Genomic DNA, 25,233 nt, shown 5'->3' on the forward strand with positions numbered 1-25,233 from the left:
GTCCAACTTGTTTGTTTCTCCCTCAAAGTTCACACTCAATTTATTTCTTATTTTTCTCGCACGCTCTGTGCCCCGTCTGTGAAAAACAATAAAGACTTTGTGGCTTTTAATGGACCCAAAGCATGATATTGAGAAACCTCAGAACCTTGTGGTGTTCTGAACGAGACTCGGATGACAAACTACTCTTTAGAAAATTGCAAGAGTGTTGAAAAAAAAGAAAAAGAAATCAGTTTGCGTGAGCGGGCAGGAAGTCGCTCCCATCGTGTCCCAGATGCACTGTGTCAACAAGTTAGGGCACTAATTGATTTAAGATTGCGTAATTGTGCTCTGATTAAAGAGCGGTTCCTTTCCTCTTCCTTTTGATTTTGACTTTATTTATTTGGTTTCGGCGTGGACACAGCTGGGCTCAATGTGTGTGTCGATCGTTCGGTGCCCTCTGTGAATGTCTGGTGCGCTTTGCGTCTGTTTATTTTTCCTTTTCCGACGCGTCCTTTTCATTCCACGGCGAGATCTGAGAGGTGGCTGCACAGCGGGGAGTCAGCGGCCGCGGTGTGTCGCAACATGTAACAGACAGGAGGTGGGAGGGGAAGGGGCTGATAAACTGAGGCAAAGTTTGAAAAGCTCACATCCTCTCCACATTAATGAAACACTCTTGACTTGTTTTGAAATTAGGGACCAAAAAGTTTGTTAGTAGTTTCACGATTTCGCAAGGCCGTCTTTAAAAAATGTCAGGTGCCCACATGAACACTGAAACAACCTTTTTTCAACTGCAAATTATGCAGTTTGTCAACATCTGTTTTATCTTTTAAAATACAGTTTTAATTTTATTCATCTCAGAGTTTTCATTCACATATCTGGAGGTTAGCATCCTTCCCAACAAGCTAAGATGACATGGTTGATACCAATCAATTCTTTAGTTTTTTCTAGTTTCATATGATACCAGTATCTTCACTCTAGCATTAAGACTGAGCCCGCTACAACCTCTGAAAGACTAGATTAGTGGCCGGGCCCAGATTGTTAAGAGATTAATAGTTTCTATGATAAAAGGTTGACACTTGACGTCCGTATATCGATAAAATATTGCCACGCAAAATATTGCGATACTACGCTCTAGGTACCCCTCTAGTGTCAGTATTGGATGTGTCAGGAACGGCGTGTCAGTTTCCGCTCATTACATGCATAGTGTCTTTTCAAAATAAACGTCCATGTTCACAGGAAACGTGCAGTTTCTGCTCATTACATGCAGAGTGTCTTTTCAAAATAAACTTCTGTGTTTGCAGGAAACGTTGTATCCGCTCGTTACATGCATACAGTCTCTTTTCAAAATAAAATTCTGTGTCCTTCCTCCATTCCCGCCCGCCTTTAGCAGACTTTCGTTGCTCTGACTGTCTAATGAAATCAGTTTTCTAGAGGTCATTTTGAAATGACTTTCTTAACTTTAGCTTCCCCTCCTCACTCGTCACCCCTCTTCTCTCTCCCTTCCCTACTTCTCTTCACCTCCCTCCATCCTCACACCACCCCTCCTCCTCCTCTCTGATGTGTCAAGCACATCCACGTTGTGTCTAAACAAAATTTTACGCAAGTTTACACAAGCACAATCAAACAAAACAGAGGGGCTCCGGGCGAAACTTGCAAAATGGCCCCATGGCCTGTGTTTATGCAGAAAGTTTGGCAGAGATCAATTGGACTTGGAGATGTCTACATTTCTTCTCTCTCTCTCTCTCTCTCTCTCTCTTTCTCTCTCTTTCACTCTCTCTCTCCAATCCAGCCTGAAAATTAAATGCATCAGTCATATTAATGACATCTGTTAAACCATGAGATTTGCTTAAAACAGTGTAAGGAAGTGAAATGAAAACAAAGCCCAGAGTTCAGCGAGGACACTCATACAGCAGTATATTTACACAGGAACTGGAGGTTTACGGGTGTTTGAGTCCAAGACAGATTGAAGTCAGCTTTTAAGTTTTGATTGCGCTCTCGTTCAGGGTCCATTCAGTGAAAATGATGGCATGACAGCTGAGATGATGGGAGCACTTTGAATGGATTTGTGGGCAAGCTCTGCAGTTACCAGGATCTGATCTCAGACATTTCTGCAAAGCGGGGGGGAAGTGTATTGATTTGTAATTTGGTAAATCCCAGACTTTTTGGTATAAGGTTGGAATCTTGGATATGGGTTAGGTGGGGCATGAGCATAAATCACACCATGACCATAACCCTTAAATCAAATCAAAAACGCTCTGGGAAAACTGGAATTTTGGAACTGGAGCTGTTGGTGCGCCTCCATCCAGGACGGGCTGAATTAAAGTAAACTGCTCACAGAGTTTCATCTGCTTCATGCTGGTGGACTTAGGCTCTGTCTACATGTATACAGATGTTTTTAAAAACAGATATTTTCCTCTCTCCGTCCACACTCGAACGCAAAAGCGACTTCAAATGCTCGCCGTGATATTTACATGTCACCACAAGTGAGATCACAAGTTAAGGGTCAAGGATTTTTGTTACCACCCTTCTCACTCCCATTTCCTTCGGCTTCATTACAGTCAGTTCGATAACAGTTATTGTCCTCACTCTGCTGTCATCAACTGTCTCTTTACATGCATAATTATACCCCCGCGACACAACGTAGTCGGGGGTATATAGCGCTCAGCGTGTCCGTCCTTCCGTCTGTCCGAAACTTTCGTTTCTGGAGCAGAACTCGGAAACTATTTAATTTAGGAACTTCAACTTGGGTATGATAGTTACTCCCCTCTCCCCTAGCCTTAAGTGGGTCGTAACAGTTGGGGGCTCGTCCGGGATTTTGAAAAAGGGAATTTGGTAAGGCAGAGTTGTTGTGACAGCCGAAGAGTGTGGTTTGTTGGCCCGCGTCAGGCTCGGTGTGTATTGAAGTTTGTATGCCTGTTTCTAGCCGTGACGTGAGCAGTAGATGCCCTAAACCGCCCGATGGTAGCCGTTAGATAAAAGTGTGTGTAGGCTCAGGTAGAACAAGCAGCCTCGGTCTTACTTGTCTTTTCTTTCGTCCTTCTCCACAGTGTATCTATGTATGTGTAACCTGTCTGCAGTGTCTGCTAGGTCAACCTCAGAACCTCAGACTAAACACAATGGAAAGCCATCCACACTCACACACACACACACACACACACACACACACACACACACACACACACACACACACACACACACACACACACATGGGCAGCGCTGTCTGATCCCTGTTAAAGTCAGTTGAGGGTGTTACATGTTTGCAGTTCACTTCAGCCTCATCAAAATGGCCCATTGGAAATTTACAGGCCTTTCAGCGGCACAGTGGGGCCCTATAAACACACCAGTACGTGCACTCACTCACACACTCTGTAGATGCTCACGGTGGCAGATCGCTGTTACCGCACGGTGCCAGGACTTTGATTTTCAGCCACCTACGGCGCCGGGATCAGACGCTGTTAGGACACCCTGTCTGCCCTCTCTCTGTGTGTGTGTGTGTGTGTGTGTGTGTGTGTGTGTGTGTGTGTGTGTGTGTGTGTGTGTGTGTGTGTGCGTGCACGCGTGGCCCTCTCACATTCCTGACTCCGGTGTCATCCCTCTCATCGGACATTTCCCGGCACATAAACTTTCATTGACACGTGTTTGTTTATGAAGCCTAATTGGCTGCTATTCCACCATGACTTTATCTCTCTCTCTCTCTCTCTCTCTCTCCCTCCGTGTCTCTCCATCCTCACAGATGTGGACGAGTGCATGGACAACAACGGCGGATGCCAGCAAGTGTGTGTCAACACCATGGGGAGCTACGAGTGTCAGTGCACGGACGGCTTCTTCCTCAGCGACAACCAGCATACCTGCATCCACCGCTCCGATGGTGAGGCCGGAACACTGAGTACCGTACTGTGAGAGCTGAGAAACATGCAGAGCTTCAACTCAGGGTTACATAAAGCTACTCGATGCTCCTTGCTCAATCTTTAACTAAACACAGGGATTAGATCGGATAAAATGTTTTGGGTTTGTTGGGGGTAACCGGATCACTTTGCTAGAATGACTTGAGAATATGAACAAGCATTTATTTATTATAGATGGAGGGAATTCATGCGAAGTCATTGGCAGGAATTTGACAGATGTGCAAACTCCCTCTGCTTCTGACTGGATGTGTCACAGACAGTTCAATGCAGACGTTTAGTCTTAATGTGTTGATTTTGTTGATGTTATTGAGGTAAATATGATCCTACAGGCATGGATGTTAGCAAGCAGCCCAGTCGCACAGCACTTTGTGTAATAGTCACGAAATTTGTATTGATTCGTGTACATAGACACAGATTTCAATTTTTTTTCGTACTTACGCCACGTAGGGAGGAGGTCAGGGTGGATGGGTGGGTCAAAAAAGTCTTTCGCCTAGGAGACTGGTGTCTGTGTCCTGTGTGAAACCGGAAGTCAACGTTGATTCATTTGTCATGTAACTTCCGTACTAAAGTTAAGCCACTTCTAGGGACGTTAATAATTAACTATTTAACCGTTAACCGACATTAAGCATTTTAAATGATTAACGCTATCGGTTAAAAAGGTTAAAAGAAATGTTAATAATTAATTAAAAAGCTGAGAAAACTCGTCACTTTAAGGAGAAAAGCTGGTCCACCTTAAGAGAGTCTGAGCCGGCGTTACAGATAAAGGAAGTTGGCTCCCGTCTATAGCTCGCTTGAGCGGAGGAGTTGTGGCCTCGTAGCATTTATTCACCCACGAATAAAGTGTACACACACTGTCTGCTACACTTACGTTCACAGCTATAACGCCACCGACAACACACACACGGTCTGTCGGACACTCGCTGAGGTTACGTCGCACTGACAAACCGTATGTGTGTGACTACGGGGAGCACGAAGCTACCAGCAGAGCTACAGATGCTAATTTATTTTTTTCTGGTAAATTTGTGACTTTAATCTCAGAGAATTTCTGAGTTTTGAGAAGATTTTCTCGTAGACGTCTATGCAGTCGGGCTTCTTTTTGCAGCCAGAGGAGTCGCCCTCTGCTGGCTGTTAAAAAGAATGCAGGTTTAAGGCACTTCTGCATTGGCTTCACTTCTCAGACCCGGAGGTTGCCGTCTGGGTTGATCCAACCTTGCAAAGTGAAGTGATATGATTCCTTGACAAAAAATACAACTATTATTACTATATTTTCCTCGTAAATTTGTGATTTTTTTTTCTTGTAAATTCACCACTTTAATCTCAAAGAATACCCAAGTTTTATCTTGGAAATTCTGTTTTTTTCTCTGAATTTTACCCCCCTCCTCTGGCTCTGTACTTTTTATTTATTTATTTTTTAATACGCTGCCATAGGTTCACATCCCACACACTACATTCATGTTTTTCCTCAGTCTGTAGTGAGACAGACACATTTGCTATCCAGAGGACTGTAAAACGGTTTGATCCCTTACATGTTGATCCTTTTGAACATGAAGCTACTTCAGTCTTGAAAAGAATCGCCCCTCGTTTTACATCCCTGCTCTTTGCGCCTCCTAAAAAGTAATCTCCCTTGTGCGTGACCCCGTGACAGGCTTTCTGGAGCACAAGGAGACGTGGGATTAGAGGGCACTGACATCACGCCTCTGGCTCGGTCAGTCGCCCCCCCACGCCCACCAGTGGCACATTGGGTTCCTTAAAAATCGTTTGACCCCACTACCCTGGCATCCCCGACCCGTTACGCCTGTCACGTTTAATTTATGGGCTCAATCTGCGGCGGCGAGGGGTGCTGAAGGAGCGGCGATCATGAGGTGAGGAAGGGTGGCCTCCTCCTCCTCCTTCCCTCTACGCTCACACACACCAAGCACAATGCTCACATGCATGCGGCCGTGAATGGGGACAGTGTGGCCGCGGAGTTCAAAGACGGACGAGAGGACGGTCGTCTTTGCGATGGCACAAAAAAGGATGGAGGAATGCGGCGAGGGTGAGATCAAATACAGGAAGAGGCTGCTACAGAGTGACCTCTCCTTTATCCTCGGCCTCTCTTCCCCCCCGGCTGCTCCTCGCAGCGTGAAGGCGTGTTAGGGAGCCAGTGTCAGGATGTGACTTAGAGGATTCTCTGTGGAGACATTCAGAGAAAGAGGTGAAAGAGATGCAGAAATAGAAGTGTGTTTGCTCACTGGAAAACCCCATAAACCAGCATGTGAATATATCTTCCTCTCTCTCTTCTCTCCTTTAAAACTATTTCCAAAGGTTTGGTTCTCACTTTGTACGGTGGAGTAGACATCACAGAATGACACCACAAATTAAAAATGCTAATTGAATTACCAAATCCAATTTTTCACAGAAATAAAAGGTCTCTAAATTCCATATTCTTCAAAAAACCTCTCTATATTTTCTCGATGAGAGCAGCGACTGTGTCAACATGTGTAATTCCCGCTCCTGTCAGAGGGATGTTCACGGTAAACAAGCAGTGAAGATGCTTGTGGTATATTGCCGTTGCCGTGCTCTGGCAGGCTGTTCTGAGCCTGTAAACCACCACCACACAGCCCCCTCCACCCCCCCACCCCGTCCACAGATCCTCAATCAGACACTTGTCTCCTGTCCTTCTCCTGCAGCAGGAATAGCAGCAGCATCCCGGCGTCCCACAGGAATCTCCTTCCACATGGTTTTTTTCCATCGTAATCCCCCGCTTCTCTCCCTCCTTCATCTTGTCTCTTTTCATTCACTTCTCTTTATTTCATCTTAAACCAGACTGTGGATCAATCAGACAACATAGGGAGCGTCACAGACATTAAGTTTTGATCTTGGTTTGACTTATTTATATGTAGTTATTAGAGCTGTCAAAGTTAACGCAATAATAACACATTAATGCAAATTCATTTTAACGCCGCTAATTTCTTTGATGCATCAGCGCAACTTGCAATGTTTAGGTTGTAGCGGGCTCAGTTTTAAAGCTAGAGTGAAGATACTGACATCATATGAAACTAGAAAATCTAATGAATCCATCGGTACCAACCATGTCATACTAGCTTGTCATGAAGGAGGTTAAATAACGCTCCAAACTTACACTACATTTTGGCGAGGAAAAGCTGTCATGGCCATTTTTGCAGGGGTCCCTTGACCTCTGACCTCCAGATAGGTGAATGTAAATGGGTTCTATGGGTACCTACGAGTCTCCCCTTTACAGACATGCCCACTTTATGATAATCACATGCAGTTTGGGGGCAAGTCATAGTCAAGTCAGCACACTGACACACTGACAGCTGTTGTTGCCTGTTGGGCTGCAGTTTGCCATGTTATGATTAGAGCATATTGTTTTATGCTAAATGCAGTACCTGTGAGGATTTCTGGACAATATCTGTCATTGTTTTGTGTTGCTAATTGATTTCCAAATATTAATAGATACATATTTTTTCATAAAGCAGCATATTTGTCCACTCTCATGTTGATTAGAGTATTAAATACTTGACAAATCTCCCTTTAAGGTACATTTTGAACAGTTAAAAAACATGCAATTAATCACGATTAACTATGGACAATCATGCGACTAATCGTGATCAAATAATTGAGATAATTGATTGATTAACGTATCCTGTACTGACTGCAATGTAAACACATCTGTGTATAAATGCTACGGTTAGAGTTAGTGACGTAGAATAAAAACACCAAGAAAGACCACTAATGGTTGATGGGCCCTACAAACACCAGACTTTTAACCAGGAGTAAGTTATGATGCTTGTCACATGTTCTTTAGTGACGTTTGTGACGTGTTTTCCATAGTTGTGTCACGTTGTGTCTGTATAGTATTTTACTTAGTTTCTGTACTTATTTGAAGCCCAACCATGATGTATTTTCTTAACCTAACTAAGTGTTTTTTCTTGCCTGAATCCGAGTCAGTGGCAGCGTGGTCACTGAGCAACTAATAGAGGGCAGAGGTGCTGTCTAATCTTTCCTTCACTCAGCTCTGTGTACGCTGATGTGTGCTGCAGGCCTCCTCCTGTAGCTGAAACTCGCCACCACATTCTTGTCCCATCTTTTCCCTGTGTGGTTTGACCTCATCGTGCTCATCTACCAACAACCTGTGGAGAGCTAAATTAAATAGTTGTATGTAAATGAGGTGCATAATCCTGGCACGTGACAGCCGGTCTGCTGAAGACGTTTAACAGGAAATATAAGATAAGAAAAGCCTTTATTGATCCCCAGAGATCATTCGCTGTTAATCTCACCTTGACGTGGCGAAGGGATTTCTGGGCTACAACCAGCTTCTAAAATTATAGTCCGGTAGATACAAATGATCACACAGATGTTTGGTGTGTTAGATTGTTGCGTTGTGTATGGTAAGTGTCAGCTCGCGGCTCATTTCTTTTTCTCGCTGACACTCGCCTGGAGGCTAATAAAGCCTAGCAACAATTGTTTGTTCCATTATGTTGTGTTTCCACTCTGTTGTGCTGCTTCACACCTCTCGTCTGAAGCACATCCAGGCGATAAACCTGGAAGACTTTTGGCCCCGCAGAGCTCCCAATCTGGAGCTATCGCAAGTCAAATGTGTCCTGATCTGTCATGATGTGGGAGGTGCTATGACCACATGAGTCAGGTATGGCCCAACACGGGCCCGACGGTGACATGCATGTAGAATGGAGAAGCTCTGGATCTCTAAAACGGAGGATCTGGCTTGTCAATGAAAGGTTTGAGTTACCTGCCGCTCCTTGAAACAGGATAGATATGTGTGCTGAGTTTGTGCCATCGATAATTGTAGTGTAGGTCTAAGAGTACGTCTCATTTAAAGCAAACTCCTGCGAGTGATTTGCAGCTGCAGTGCAGAGGTTGATTAGTTGCAGTATTAGATATCAAATTGATGTCTCATGAGTTGACCAGGTCTGTCTCTCCATGTCTGATTTATTAATTGTGCCTTTTGGACAACGTATCCCAGCCGCCCAAAACAGAGTGAAAAACAATACGCTTGTAAATTCTTCTCGGAGCTCAACACCAAAAAATTCCTGGCAAAGTTGGAGTTGGCAGTAAGTTGGGAATTTTTAAACACCATCTCATGCTGGACGCCATGCCTGGCGCTCCAAGGGAATGTTTGGGTCGCAGGAGTCTCTGTGAACTCGTGGAACACAATGACTGTGGCGATTCTTAAAAGTGGACTGTGGGGCAAGAAAAATAAACCGTTTTGATCAGAAAACAACGGAGAAAGAATCCTGATATTGTGGATCAACTTCATTCCGGAAAAAAATAACTTCGCTTTTCCCCCGTGTAATATTCACGTTGCGTTTATGTACTCAAACAACAGTTTGACGTGCAAATTAATGGCATGAAACAAACACCCCCTCCCCCCCGCTATGTAAAGGCCTTAAAGCAAAGTCTATATAGCATTCGTGAGCAGTTTATAAACATTTAATAAATGGTTTATAACAAACTATAATGTAAGCAGATATACAGACAATTAAAAGTGTTTATTGATATTCAATATTTGCCTGGAATCATGTCTCCTATGAGGACATATTTTATATTATTACAACTGTGTTTCACAGTTATTGACAAATACTGCTTACAACCATATTATAGTGTGTTATAATAACCTATTTATTACATCTTCATATATTGCTTATGAATGCTAAACGGGGGGGGGACATAAAGTACATTTGTTATTTGAAATGATGACATAGCTCACATATAATATCTATATACAGTATGCTATGTGTTTAGAGAGAGAGAGGAAGGCAAAGAGAGCAAAGGATTGTGGGAGCATGGGATGGGGGGGAAGTTGTGAGCGTGGGGGGGGGGGGAGAAAGAGAAAAATAAACAGAGAGAGACAAACATGGTGGAGTGGACCGATGGAAGCTGCATGCGTTTATTTGGAGTTGTGTGAGGAGAGGAAGCAGACGGAGGCTGAGGCTGCTGCCACACACACACACACACACACACACACACACCTATAGACACAGATGCATAGACATGCATTCATGCACAAAAAAACTCCCACAGTCGCCCCGACGTGCACGTACACTCTCCCCGCGAAGGAGGAATTCTCACTTTAAACAAACCGAAGCAGGAAATTGGAGGTACGGTGGAGCTTCTAAATGACGGCCCAGAGGGCATGTGGGAACTCTTTAAGTACAGGGAGCTCTGTCTACCTGGCTGTTATCATCATCAATTACAAAACAGCATCAAAAGCCAGGAACACTTCACCTGTCATATATAACCCAAACACTCAGAGCTCTGTGTGTCTGTCGGATACTGTAAATGCTCGCCAGTTGTTATTCAAGAAACCTCTAATGTGTGTCGAAGCACGTCATTAGATGGAGCGCTCAGGTTTAATCTGTAGTGGTTTGTTATACTCTCATAATGTATCATTGTAAAGGCCCTATACTGTAGGTATTAGTAGGAAGTAGAGCTGTCAATCGATTCAAATATATAATCATGATTAATCGCATGATTGTCCATAGTTAATTACGATTCATTGCAAATTGATCGCACATTTTTTATCTGTTCAAAATGTACCTTAAAGGGAGATTTTTTAACACTAGACCATGGGACAAAGTTGAATCATACACTTCTAGGGACTTTTACTTTTGAAAATATCTAAATGAATCCAGTAAAAATGTTTGATTTCCAGCATGTATGTAGTCCGAAATGTCCTGAAGTCAAATATATCAGGCATTATTTATTATCCAGAAACCCAAAAATCAAAGAATAAAGACATTTATATCACAAATTAATTTATAAAGGACAACATAATGAAATACATTGCAAAGCGTTCAACTATCCTAAATGGGATCAGTAAAGTACATCTCCTCGAAGACCTATAGGGAAATATATTACATGCAGTCAATGAGCTCTGACCCCGAATGAAGCCGGTATTATCCTGTCGACGTGAACTCTCCTCGAAACAACGACAGGCCGATCACACACAAACATATATACCCCTGGGTCATCAGAGCGTGGCGGGGGGATGCTGAAAGTGACTAATGCTTTCCTTCCCAAACACCCTCTCTTCCTTCATTTATATAAATACTTTGTTTAAATATTATTCCAGCGTGTGATTTTAACTTTGAAAACAAGCTCTAATAACTTCTCCAATCTCTCTCTCTCTCTCTCTTTGAGGTAAACATGACTTATTTACCTGTGAGCGGAAGGTGGAATCCACCATTTATTTTTTTCCTCTGTTCTGCTAAGCTGCCTCCGCTATATTTTTAGGCCAGAGTTTGTCTGTGGTCAGTGGAAATGTTTAATACGAGGGCGTGGAACTGACCTGGTGTGTAACTGCTTCTCAGTAGCAAACACAGGAAACATGTTGAGTGGACACACACTCATACACATATATACACATATATATACGCATGAAGTAAACGCCCTCCTGTCTCATCATCCCCTTTTATAGGAAACAAACATCTGCTTCAGCCGGAACCCTTCCGATACACACACACACGCTTTGTAGTCGTACTATTTCAGTTAACAAGGGCTGTGTGATTCTTTACCGTTAGCAGCTGGACTCTGTTAACATAACACACTGAACTCTGGTTCGCCTGCTCTCTCCTGCCTCCATGTAAACGTTGCTGCTTTGGCATTGTAGCCGTCGCTCAGAGGACACACACCGCTTGTGTATTTAAAGAACCGTACCTGGGGTTCGCAGGTTGTAGCCGATTATCTGAGAAATTTAATATACTTTACTTGACAGCTGGGTATTTTCCAAAAAGCACCATCAGTTATAGACATATGTCCGACCTTTCTTTGGTTTCACTTCATTTCAGTACAACTTGATTGAGATAGATAATCCATCACAGTGAACAGTTGTCAGTTTTGAATGTTGGAGAATTCTTTTTATTACTTTTTTTTTAAACATAGCATAACAAAGATAACATAACATAATATAACACCGGTGCAATAATACAAAAAATGATATCTTACATTGAACATTTAATATGTACATACATATATATACACACATAGAAAAAAATAAATACAAAATAAATAAAAATAAAAAAAATAAAAAAATACATATACAATATTATATAACATATATACATATAATTAAATATTAAATTAAATTAAATTAAATTAAATTAAAATTCAAATTAAAAAAATATATATATTTTTTTTAAATAATTTAATTAATTAGTTCAAATTAAAGTTAATAAGTACTACAATTATAGTGGCTGTAGTAATTATGACAGGAGCAAAGGATGAAATCAGGTGACATAGTATAAAGAGTAGGGATGTCATGATACCAGAAATTTAGAGGTCAAAACCCATACTAGTGAAATTCCACGATTCTCGACACCAATTTTCATACCACGGTGAAAAACAAAAGTAAAACAATAAATCCCAATCCCATTTCTGTTAGGACGTTAAACCTGTCATAATTCCATCTATATTATCTATTTTATATTGCTGTGAAAACATCCTCTGTCTTTTAAACTATCTCAATTTATCCGGGAGACAAACAGTGAATTCCAGTTCCAGGTAGTCATTTCTTGTGATCTTTAAAGTTGCTGTAAATAAATGGAGAGAGAACTGTTTCAAGGCAGTTTGGTAGCGGTTGTTAGTGTTCTTCTAAATTAAGACCACATTTCCCATACACCCCGTTGCTTCCGGTCACAAAGGGGGGATTTTTGCTACATGTCCCCTCTCTCTCTGTTATTGCTCTGGGCGTGTTCATTTTCTTTTTGGATTCACTTAAAGCGGAGGGTAAACATAGTATTTTTGTTTCAGGGTTTCACAACCATTCACTATACCAAGCTTTAGTTTGTGTTTGCTCTGGAAGGACAACTACTGCCTGTTTAGCTCTCTCCAATTCTCACAATGCAAAACAGAAAAGCTGACTAGTATTCTAACTCGGTGTGGTGTTCGGTACAGTAGTTATGTCTTAAAATGAAAGTCATATATTGATGTTAAAATCCACAGTCCTGTGATGCGTGTGAAGCTATAGTGAGATACAGAAAGCCAAAGAATGAGGGAGAGGGATGTTTGAAGAAGAGATTGGGGAGGGTTATTAGAAAGAGCACAGTCCTTATTTAAAGGAGTTCAATGCAGCCAGTTGAAGAAAAGCACTCATTGAAATTCATGGCTTAGCACCTATAGCACTGTGGTTTGAGCAGAGCAGTGAGAGAGACACACAGCCAGCGTCTGACAGATTTCAATTAAAACGCCATTTACAAGAGCATGGATGGAAAAGTGGAAGGAGGGGAGGCGGGGTGGGGGGGGCTTTTCACTTCAATACTTGTAAAGAATATTTTGTCACACTTCATCATGTATTTAAGTCTGAAATTTAAGACCCGCTCTTTGTAACTAAATTGCCTTGGTTTGGTTTGGTTACGCAGGTTTAAACACTTCAACACTGATTAAACAACGCTGTCCCACGCTGCTGTGTTCACATTCTGATGACTAATGACTGAATGTCAGATTTTAACATCAGCCTCTATGAAATAAAAAAAGGCAAGAGCCTCTTACGTGGGAGAGAAACGTTTGAAATGAAAAGTACAATACGATCACACATTAACGATCAGCAAAGTCACACAGCAGTTTGTGAAATAGTCATGAAATGTATTGATTTGCATACATAGACACGGATTTCACATTTTCTTTTGTGATGGTCAGCACAAAATCATCTCGTATGTAATCCACGTAATTGTATAGTAGTATAAAGAGTGTTGAACGCCGCATAGGGAGGAGATTGGGGTGGATGGGTGGGTCAAAAAATACTGGACTTTCGCCGAAGCAGACCGGTGTTCATGTCTCGTGTGAAATCACAAGCCAGAGTTGATTATTTGTCACATAACTTCTGTAAGTTTTGGCACTGCCAGTGTTATTTAAAGCCAAACCACAATCTTTTCATAAACCTAACTAAGTAATTTGTTGCCTAAACCTAACCAAGTTGATCTTTTCCTAAACGTAACTAAGTAATTTGTTGCCTAAACCTAACCAAGTCGATCTTTTCCTAAACCTAACTAAGTAATTTGTTGCCTAAACCTAACCAAGTCGATTTTTTCCTAAACCTAACTAAGTAATTTGTTGCCTAAACCTAACCAAGTCGATCTTTTCCTAAACCTAACTAAGTAATTTGTCACCTAAGCCTAACCAAGACGATCTTTTCCTAAACCTAAGTAGTTTTGTTGTCTAAGCCTAACCAAGTCAAATTTTTTTTTTAAACCTAACTAAGTAATTTGTTGCCTAAGCCTAACCAAGTCGATCTTTTCCTAAACCTAACTAAGTAGTGTGTTGCCTAAGCCTAACCAAGTCGACCTTTTCCTAAACCTAACTAAGTAGTTTTGTTGCCTAAGCCTAGTAGTTTTATTTTGAAAAGACTGGAGTGGAAATTGACACGTGCGTCACATGTTGCTTGTAACTACCCACAAGGCACTGCAGCTCACAAAGCAGTGATGTAACAGCTCCTCTCTCAGCCAGCGTGCAGCAGAGGAAGCTGTAACAGCAGAATAAAGTCGTTCCTGTTTGAGGCTTTTTTTTTAAAGCTTCATTTAAAAGAGGCCTTTTAAGTGGATGTGTGGTCACAGTACAAACACTTGTAATTCATACGTGTGTGGGCACAGACCGGCATGCACGTGGTCATTAGCTGGTGTACATATACAAGTTCGACTGCATATTGACTGCATATTTGAAAAATATAATCTGAATATTTTGGAGCAGTGTGAAGTCTGATAAATCAAAACATTTTCACTCCCAGCTCGTCAAATAGTGCAGCTTGTCCAGTGGTCCTACGCTTCAAATTATGACACTCTAGGTACCCCTCTGGCGTCAGTTTAGGCGTGTCATTTCCCGTTTGTTACCTGCATAGTGTCTGTTCAAAATAAACATTTGTGTTCACAGGAAACGTAGAGTTTCCGCTGGTTACATGCATACTGCCAGATCCTACACACTGGACCTTTGAGTACGCAAATTACGTAACAAATTTAAGGTAATATAAGTGATGTCCTTTAAGTCAGCATCGGTTCGGTCACAAACTATGGAAGTACCTCATATAACCCCACTTCAAAATATTCTTTTCCTGTTTTGATCCAATCCTCTGAGACTTCTGCAAGACTTTTTGTGCAGGCTATTTTCTTAAATTGCTTTATTAATATCACGGGACTTTATTTATATAGTTGTATTGTTGCTTCAAATCATTCAAAAGCCAAACATCTCACTTATATTTGAATATTTTTATAATATTTTCTCCATGGTTGATTGAAACTGTGAAATGTCTCTCTTGTCCCTGGTGAGGCGATCAGGCTGTGAGACTGGCGCTCAGCATCACCTCATTCCTCATCAGCCTCTGAGGAAACAGGGAGGAGAGGCGACTGCGAGGCTCTAAATTATCCCGCTCCGTCTCCATCTCTCCGTCTACCTTTCTCTTCCACATTCCTCTCCTCTTTCTTCACTTTTTCTCTCTCTATCCGTCTCTGTCTTTCACTTCATTCCTCCTTTTTTTTTTTTTTCCTCCCCCCTGTCTCCCATTATACTCTGCCAGCCAGACTTTTGGGGCTTTGGGGTGTAACGCTGCAAGAGTCGGGTTGTAATAACACGGCTGTGATATGCTTGGACCTCATCTGGAGTCGGAGCTCCTGAGAGAGAGAGAGAGAGAGAGAGAGAGAGAGATGTGTGGAGAGGTGGATAAAGAAAGAAAGGGAACGTGAAAGACAGACAGAGGATAATAAAAGAGACAGAGGAGAGACTGTGTGAGAGACAGACTGTGTCCTAGGGGCTGTTACTGGGCCATGAAGACGTGTCTCAATGTTTTATCTGGACCTGCTGGGGCTCCCAGTGAGGAAGCTTCAGTAGTTGTAAACCTGCTGACCTCCCCAATCTAAACAAAGCTCCACGCCGAGCTGGAAAGAAGAAACGTCAACCTTCTCTCTACCTTTTCATCGCTAACTGAAGAACTGCCATTAAAAGTGACATAAACACCACTTTACTGTAGAGATGCATGCAGATGTTTGCACCTTCAGAGGTAAAGTGACTCAAATCAATAATACTTAACGTTCTAGCCGACCTCTTCCAGAAACATACCGATTTCTTTTCCATTCGTTGTAAGCAGCCAGTTCCTTTCAGAAAATTAATTTACGCTTATGACATTTTATCAGCGTTTTTAGCATCACGCCATAAAATACTTCCCAAGATGGTGACACAGTGTTCACTGCAATGAATGAACTCAAGCGAGTTTCAGATCTTTGCAAACTGATTATTGATCAATAGTTGGTGCCGTATCCGAAAGGGACATCTCTATCCAACTAGCTGCTGCTGTCACACACAATATCTCTTGCTTTTCGTTTGAAACTTGAGCTTGTTTTGATAGTATTCTTCAAATACAAAATTTTATTTAATTTTTTAATTTTATTTTCTGAGCAGAAATTCTCTGAGATTAAAGTCACATATTTATGGGGGAAAAAACGTGGATATTCTTTGATATTAAAGTGGTAAATTTACAAAAAAAACAACTCACAAATTTATGAGAAAAAAACTTGAATATTTTCTGAGGTTATAAAGTCACAAATTTACGAGAATCTCATAGAATATCCAAGAAAAAACACAATTTTGAGAGAAAAAAGCTCAGATATTCTCTGAGATTAAAGTTGTAAATTTACAAGAAAAAAACTCACAAATTTTTCCTGAGATTATAAAGTCATACATTTGCTGGAAAAGAGATTAAAACCACAAACATATGAGAAAAATTTGGTTGCAATGTTGGATCAACCTCACCACACCGTGTTCTATGTCTGCAGACATTGCCGTGAATTGGGCCTACTCAGAAGAAAACAACATACTGATTTGAGTTTTTTTATTCTTGTCAGTTTGTGAGTTTTGTTTTCGTAAATTTACGATTTTGTTCCCAGAAAATATTTAGTTTTTACTTGACATATTACCCCCCCTCCCCCAGCTCCGTCATTTTTTTATTTATGTTCCTACAATACACCATTGTAGTTCTTAGAGTTTCTGTCGTATGTTTTGCTTTTTATGTCTCAGTTTTAAAAAGCTTGGAAAGCTAAAATAGACTACTTCCAGTCAGTCTGAAAAATCTGGCATAAATAAACCTTTGCATTTGCTATATCTTCAAAATAAGTATGATATGGGTTTTTGCTTATGACTGTATGATCGTGGACAAAACCACTGGTATGATCCTTAAAATTGTTGTTGGTGGAAATGTTAAGAGCTCGGCAATATTGGTGTTTGGAGGTGGAATTAGTAGTACAGAAATGCAAAACTATATAAATCAATAAAAAATAATTAGATAAATTTAAAATAAAAAAATACATAAATAAATAAAAGGGAAAATTAAATAAAAGAGTAAATAAATAGGAAAGGGAATTAATACAAAGATAAATAAATAAAGAAACAAATTAAAACAGAAATTAGGTCAAGTTATGTCATATTTTATTTTATTATTTTTATTTAATTAATGGCTACATTTATTTTTTATATTATTTTTGCTTTATTTAATGACATATTATTTATTTAAAGAGTCTTTTATTTGGTTGGAATTTGGTATTTACTCATTTATTTTTGATTTTGGCAGTTTCCGTTTAATAAATCTCACGTATTTGTTTAAATTTTTTGAGCATTTTCTTGACAAAGCTCTTCAGGGATATGTTTGCAAGTACTGCGTAGTAGAATAATGAATTGACCCGCAGGAAGATTTTGTGCAATGTGTCACTTGTCAGTCACTTTTATATTTGTTTGAGTGTCTATGCCGTCTCATCTCCGTCTGCGTATCAGCAGGTCAGCGCTGACGTTGAGCTAAACACGGCTCGACATCAGATCCGGCTGAATATGTATCCAGGGACCCGTGTGGGTTATTCAGGTCTGACAAGTAAACGTGTCAGTGAGCCGCCGGCATCCCCCCCCCTCTCTCTCGCCCTCGCTGCCTCGTCACGTCGGACACGTTGAGAGGCCACAGTCGGTGTTTGTTGTCTTAGGCTCGATTGTGCTGAGTCCCAGGCCTGCGTCCACCTCCTTCCTCCGCCTCGGTTTATTTGACTTCTCCCGGGTTTAAATTGATTGTAGATACTCTGCTTTCTTATGAGTTTAGTTTTCAAACAGGGTCCACGCATGCTTTGGCAAACTGTTGAACGTTTTTTTTTACCCCCCCTGGCTTCATTGCCCTGCTAGTCTTCTGGGTTGTCCAAAATTTGGCTGTGCATAAATACCTGCCTACGTTTAATGTTATATATCGTCTGGATTATATAATGTTGCTGAACGGGGCGGCAGATTGTGTTTGATCTTTTGTTGATCACGTAATGCACAATTTCCCTTTGGGTTCTTTTGATTTTGGACTTTGATGGAATGGTCCCGTTGGGAGCGGACAGCTAGAATGGCGGCGTCTAAGAAAGGACTATTTGTTTGTGAAGGGGACTCTCTAGAAGGAACGGCACCCTAATGAGGTACTTGAAGCGCTCTCGGGCCCCATGAAGGGACATTATTCACCATGGGGACCAGGGGAGGGGTGGGACCAAATCTAGATGGAGTTTGGTGAGTGCTGCCACGCGGATGCAAATCCTGAGGAGTAAAGATGCACAAATAATCACGTTAATCACTTATCTAAGATTGTTTTTTAAAATCTGGTTCTACATTTGGGGATTTCAGTCTTTGAATGTTTCTACTTACTACACTTCAGAAAGCACATACCTCCATCAAGGTTGTACAGTCAAAATGTGTTATTTTAATAAGAACATATGTCAATTTCCATTTGGATTCTTATCTGCAGCAAAATAAGTTTAGTGATGGACTATCATGATTTTTAGATGACCTAAATGCTGGGAATAACGGGGCTTTGTGAAGGATAAATTGCACTAAAGATAAGATAGAACTTTATTAATCCCGGAGGAAATTCTTGTGCCAGAGATTGCTCAAAATTACAACAAGTTTAAGTGTATAAAATAAAAAGTACTATTTCTAGCACCAGTGCCTAATAGAATAACAATAAAGTAAGATACATTTAGTAAAATGAGTAAATAAGATTAAGTAAAATAAAAAAGGTAAAGTAAGCTAAAAAAACAGAAAAGGAAGTAATATTACATATGATGAGAAAACAACAAGCAACAACATTGCACATGATGGACATTAATATTGCACACAATGAACAGTGATATTGATATTGCACATGAGAATGGAAAAGGTGGTATTGTAGATGATATTGATATTATTTTTGTTCTCGGTGTCCGGTGTTTTCAGTTAAAGTGAGACAGACTGAGTTATGGCTCAGTCAGTTCAGTCACCAACATGTTGCACAATGCATTCAAGAATGATTTATTTATGTCAAATAAGCCATGGCATTCATTAAACGTTTTTCTTTTCCAACTATTTTATATACATATATATATATTAGGACTGTCAAAGTTAACGCGATAATGTAATAACACGTTAACACAAATTTATTTTAACACCACTAATTTCTTTAATGCATTTACGCAATTTTTGATAAACGTCTTAAAAATCCGACGGGCTGCCATCGGGCCCGGCCACTATTCGATCCTAAGAGTGAAGATGCTGTCATCATATGAAACCTATGAAACATAGAAAACCTAAAGAATCCATCGGTACCAACCATGTCATACTAGCTTGTCGGCAGAAATAACGCTCCAAACTCCAACCACCCACCCCGACCTGACATCCTCCCTAAACACACTTTCTCCCTCTCTATACGCCGTCGGTCGCTCTAACCGTCTAATACGAACATTGTTGGGTTAGTTGAAAGCCCGGTGCGTCTCATACAGACGTTGAAGGGTTCCTCGGTGCGTCGGTATCAGACGCCGAGGAACGCTGACCAAGCGTCGGTATTTGATGAGCTGGGATTGAGAAAAAGTTTGATTAGCTTGGAGTGTAATAAAGTTGTTCAATAGGAAACCATCTTTTTTGCGAGTGAAGACATCTGATCGTGCCATGACGGGTAGACATCCGCACACTCCCAAACTAACTTTCCCAGTTCTTCCCAGAGCTCGGTGATATCTTTGGCTGGCTTCTCTTTTCCTACTCGCCTCTCCTGAGAGCACTGGCCCCTCTCCGTCCTCCGCCTCCTCGCTTCCTCCCCCCAGCTGATGAAGATTTAAACGCTGGCCTATTTCACATATTATTGCCACAGTGTGCTCTACAAATCACCAGGATAGGAGACCACATCAAAGAAGGAATGACGGGATCAGACGGGTAGGAGGAGGGACGGCCAGCCGCTGTCAGCACCGACAAGAAGCCTCGGATCGGTGACGGCTGAAAACATGAGCTGAGCGCCGTCATAAATTAAGGCGCGGGGCTTAATTGGTGCTGACGACGAAAGAGGAAAAGTGTTTGGATTTTAGTGTGGGAGATTTAGTGGGATTTCAGAAAGCTGTTTTTTAGGAATTAGGAAAGGAAAACAGAGGTTTGATGACCTTTGGCTGTTCAGCCTGAGGATGATGCTCGCTGTCACAGACAGACAACAGAGAAACCTCAGGTCCTCAGTTCCAAGTTTCCTCACTGTCTCCTGAGGTTGTCCTCTGCTGTGATAATGGGTCTTACTATACGATGATGTACGTTAAAGAACACATCCTGACTGGAAACATTACAAACTGGCATGGTTTGTGCACGGCCAAGGACAGCAGGGCTCTGCAGCTCTCTGATATCAGTGAGGTGAGGTGCCTGCGCAGATACTCACCCTGGCAACAGCCTGTTCACCCTGCTGCTGTTGGCCAAGCGATAACACATGTATCGCGCCACACATTCATTCAGAATAAAATCAACTTTTAGAGAATTGTTATGTTCACACAACAGAGGTTCCACTCCAGTTTCAATCCGTCATGTGCCTGTGGTTCTAGCTTTGTCTCGTTTGTAGTGTTTTACACGAGAGTCACATTTTGATGATCATATCATCGCCTTTTAAAGTTGGTATGGTGAACTTGTTAGCAAACAGTTGCTTATTTACACCTCCAGCAGTAACAGAGCAACACTATCATTCATTTTGTGTCGTGTTTGGGTCCACCTGATGAATGTTAAGTCCAATATTCTGCTGCTAAATGTTCCACTGTGTTCACCAGCTGTGTCCGTCTGCTGTTTGCCGCTGAGCAGGCAGCGTACAGGACGGATAAACAATGGGATGAAACTCCCTATAGAGCTCCGTAAAGCCGAGGGGAGCCGCAGATTCAGCTGATAATTCAGTACGGCCGCAGTAGGCATGATGTCCGTGTGATATGGATATAGTATCACGGTGGAGGAAAATGTTAAACCTCTTCTTACTACGAGCGATTGGTTCTTATATGAACACACTATTTTCTGCCAAACATCGATTTTGGCGGTTTCACATGATGGATTTCTGTATTTCTCTGAGTTCTTCCAACATGCTGTTCTCTCTGTCCCCCTTCCACAGACGGGATGAACTGCATGAACAAGGACCACGGCTGTGCCCACATCTGCAGGGAGGCTCCGGGCAAAGGCGGTGTGTCCTGCGAGTGCCGTCCCGGCTTTGAGTTGGCCAAAAACCAGAAAGAATGTACATGTACGTATCGCTCCTAACCTCAGTGCTACCCCACATTCTACACGTTGACACTCAAACAATACACACCAGGAGGCGACTGGGCCTTTTGGTCAATGTTTTAAAGCCACGGTGCTAGCCGTCAGAAATAACGTGTTTCAGAGTACAGCGGTGGCGTTGTCGCGTTGTGTCCGAAAGGACCTTCAGTGAGTGAGAGAAGGAGAGAGAAATGGAGAGATTTACAAATTCACCTCAGAGGGGAGAATTATTCCGTTTTTCTTTCAGAGTTAAAGGTAAAATCAAAAGTTTAACTTAAAAATGCTTTTGTTATTTTCACTCTTTTAAAGTCACCAGAATGCAGAAACAAAGTCTCTGAAACTCTGTTGGCAGGTATGAACAACACGGCAGTCTGCTCGTAAACTTTCTGTTATTCTGTCTAAACAATCCACCAAAATCTACTTCTGAAAACATTTTTAAGTTAGAAATACGCGATGCCACTGCTGAATCTGGTTTCATTTTAGAACTAGATCGCCTAGTTTCACAGCTTAGTCCAAACTCGGACACTCGGCCGACCAATCACGTAACTTCACCACTCAGTGACAGACTTTTGTGTCTGTGTAGGGCCGGCCCTCTGCGGTCAAGCCAAAAACTAGCAGTGTGAACTGGGCATTAAATGAGCAGCTCACAGACGCTGGATGTCTTTACATCCTACATGTAGTCAAATCCACTTTTGCGTAACGCTCTCGGTCATCTGTTAATCTTTAGTCAATTGACTTGTCACTTTATTTTACAGTCCACAGGGCAGCAAGGTATCAACACTTTGTTTCATAGACGTGATTTTTATTGAGGTTACGCACCGGTGCGACGAGGGATCTGAACTGTTCCTGTAATCAACATCTGTAATAGCAATGATGGACAAGTTCCAGTCGGCCTTCAGCGCTAAAATATGAGGGCGGACATTTAATACCAAAATCAGTAAAGCGTTTCAGGCCAAGCCGAAGGTGCTGAAGGATTCAGTAGAGAGAACTCCCCCCCCCCTCCTCGCCGCCGCTCCATCCCTGTTTCTCACTCTTCACGCCGAGTGCCTGCAGCCATGGAATTTAGGGGCTGCTGTTTTTTTTTTGAGGGGGGAAAAATAAGCTTTTAGTTACACTTTTGTTTGGCAACACATCTTGTTCTCCTCTCAGACGGTGAGAGTGTTAAAGATTGTGAAAGCCTCTGAAAAAAGGCTCTAATGCGTCACCCGCTGCGGTAATATTTCATTAGCGGCGAGGGACCCCGGTGCTGTGCCGGCCTGTTGAGCATGGCGGCACAAGACGGTAGTAAACAAGTGATGAAAGAAATGCTATAGTTATGTCTACTCTCATGTCCTCTCTGTCTCTGTCCATTCTTCCCTCTCGTTCTGTCTCCCACATCCTCTCCCGCCTCATCCTTTCTCCTTTTTTCCTCCTTCAAGTCACCAAAAATAGTCCGAACTGCAAAGTTTAGAAAAAGCGCCTGAAGAGTTCACCAAGTGTACTCGCGCTTTCTTTCCCTTTTTCACCTCAAGAGCTGTGAAGATTAGGCAAATTAGGAGGTAAAAAAATGTTGGACGAATCACAAACATCTCACATAGTTATCAGTTCTGTTTAAACTCCGTCTCAAGACTTTGTGGCCCGTTAAAAAAGAACTATACTTAGCTTTTTTAGGGCCTAGTTGAAACCTGGTTTCTCTCGTGGATGAGGGCGAAGAGTCCTAAAAAGAAAAACCCTCCTCTTTCTTCCATCTCCCACCCTCTTCATCTCTCCTCCACGACGAGTGCATTCTCGTTCTCACTCTTCCACATCGTTTCTCACCCCCTCGTGTTGTTCTTTCAAATAGTTTTTCTTTCTCAAGTAGTGATTTAGAAAAAAAAAAGAAACGTTTTTGCTTTCCCTCTTTCTCTCTCCCCTTTTTCCTCTTCAGGCCCCTCTCGACCTCAAGTTTTCCAGGAAGTCGCGAACCTTTTTCAAAAACTGATTTCAAACACAGGAACCTTTTCTTAGTTTACGGGGAGACGAAATTTACCCCAACGCAAATTCGTTTTAACAACACTAATTTCTTTCATTAACGTAACTTTTTTTAGATTGTAGAGTGAAGATACTAGTATCATATGAAACTAAAAAACCTGATGAATCCATCGGTACAAACCATGCATACATACTAGCTTGTCGTAAAGGAGGTTAAATAACGCTCCAAATTTACGCTAAATTTTGGCGAGGAGAAACTGGCACACATAAGCTGAGCCACAGAATTTTACAATCCAGAGGTGAGACTTGAATTTGTGTGTGTGTGTGTGTGTTGTCTTCAGTGACGTGTAACTATGGAAACGGCGGCTGCCAGCACACATGTGACGACACAGACACGGGGCCGGTGTGTGGCTGCCACCAGAAGTACGCCCTGCACTCCGACAGCAAGACCTGCATCGGTGAGTTCACAACCAAGATGGCTTCCCGGTTCTCACACACACACACAAGACCTTATTCAATCAATGTCTGATTAATGAAAGCTGCAGTCCAGCTTCATGCACACTGTACGCTGCATCTAACCTGCATTAGTGGTGTAAAACATGCTCTTATTATGTATAACCCCGACAGAACCACCACTACTGGACGGGCTGTCAGTATATTACAGAAAGGAAACAATAGTAACTGCATGATTTCATGAAGTTAGTTATCATTCATTTCAGTTTGGGACTCAACTAACGCAGAATGACATTAAAAACGTTTTAATAGCATTTTATTTCAAGTAAAAAATAGTTACTACTATAAGGTACTTATCTGTAGTCGGTGTATTACCTACAGTAGGTGGCGGTCAGCAGAAACAGACAACAGATAAAGAGTGGAGAAGCAGCAGCTAAACAGATTTTAGACACCTAAAAAAAATCTATATCAGTTTAAGTGTACGCTATATTTAGAATATTTACTTTACCTCGCTGTCAGACAGCCCTTTCTGACGAGGAACTGTAGCCGTTATCTATGCTCTCTTCAAAGCCACCAGACTCCATTGACAAAAACAGTTATTTTACCTTGGAGAACAGGGCCGGCTTAAGGCATAGGCCATATAGGCGGTCGCCTAGGGCGCCACCTTCTTGGGGGCCTCCAAATTCGAATTTTGGTGAATCCGAACTAACTCTTTAAAACCTTTTAAAAGTTACACACTAAACACAAACTAACTAACCGATCGAGGCAGCGGTAGACCAGCAACTCCCGTGTTCTGTGAGGTAAAACGACTGAATGAATGTTTTTGTTAACGGAGTGTGGTGGCTTTGAAGAGAGACTAGATAACAGCTTCAGTTCCCCGTCTGAAAGGGCGGTCTGACAGCAAGGTAAAGCGGTGAAAATATTATAAATATAGCGTACACTTAAACGGATATTGATTATTTTAGGTGTCTAAAATCCATTTTGCTGCTGACCCCGTCCACAGCAGTACATCGCTTTGTCTCCAAACTCCATCTACTGTAGATAATACACCGATTACGGAGAAGTAGCTCATACAACCCCACTGATAAACACCCAAACTATCCCTTTAAACTGGTGGAGCTGGGATGTTAAGGCCATAGAGGTTCAATTCCTTGCAAAAAAAAGTCCCTGAAATACTGGATGATGGGTATATGACATTGTTCCAGTATTCCTTATAATATAATATAATATATCCAATAGCTAAGAAAGAGATGAAAAACTGAAAGTGAAAAACACATTCATCATGTCAGAACTGATCCCAGCCAGCCAGCCGGCAGCTCTCTCTGCCCAAACGGCCCATTTTGTACATGTGACTGTCAACAGCAGCGACTCTCTCACACATAGAGGATATTCATGTTCATCTTGCTGCAGTATGTTTCTAATC

General features: G+C 41.7%; 1 protein-coding gene across 8 annotated transcripts in view; it reads left to right on the top strand.

Annotated features, from left to right (window-relative positions):
* scube1 (signal peptide, CUB domain, EGF-like 1) overlaps window positions 1-25,233 on the top strand; it is a 106,168-nt gene that overhangs the window by 32,261 nt on the left and 48,674 nt on the right. For all 8 annotated transcript variants that reach the window (XR_005205447.1, XR_005205445.1, XR_005205446.1 and 5 more), the window contains exons 4-6: window positions 3,713-3,847; window positions 21,265-21,393; window positions 23,699-23,815. Coding sequence is in view for 4 of the 8 variants with exons in the window: in XM_037760067.1 (XP_037615995.1) it covers window positions 3,713-3,847; window positions 21,265-21,393; window positions 23,699-23,815 (381 nt within the window). In the remaining 4 variants the exon portion in view is untranslated. The remainder of the gene's footprint in view (window positions 1-3,712; window positions 3,848-21,264; window positions 21,394-23,698; window positions 23,816-25,233) is intronic.

Source organism: Sebastes umbrosus, chromosome 23, assembly GCF_015220745.1.
Source record: "Sebastes umbrosus isolate fSebUmb1 chromosome 23, fSebUmb1.pri, whole genome shotgun sequence".
Taxonomy (NCBI): Eukaryota; Metazoa; Chordata; class Actinopteri; order Perciformes; family Sebastidae; genus Sebastes; species Sebastes umbrosus.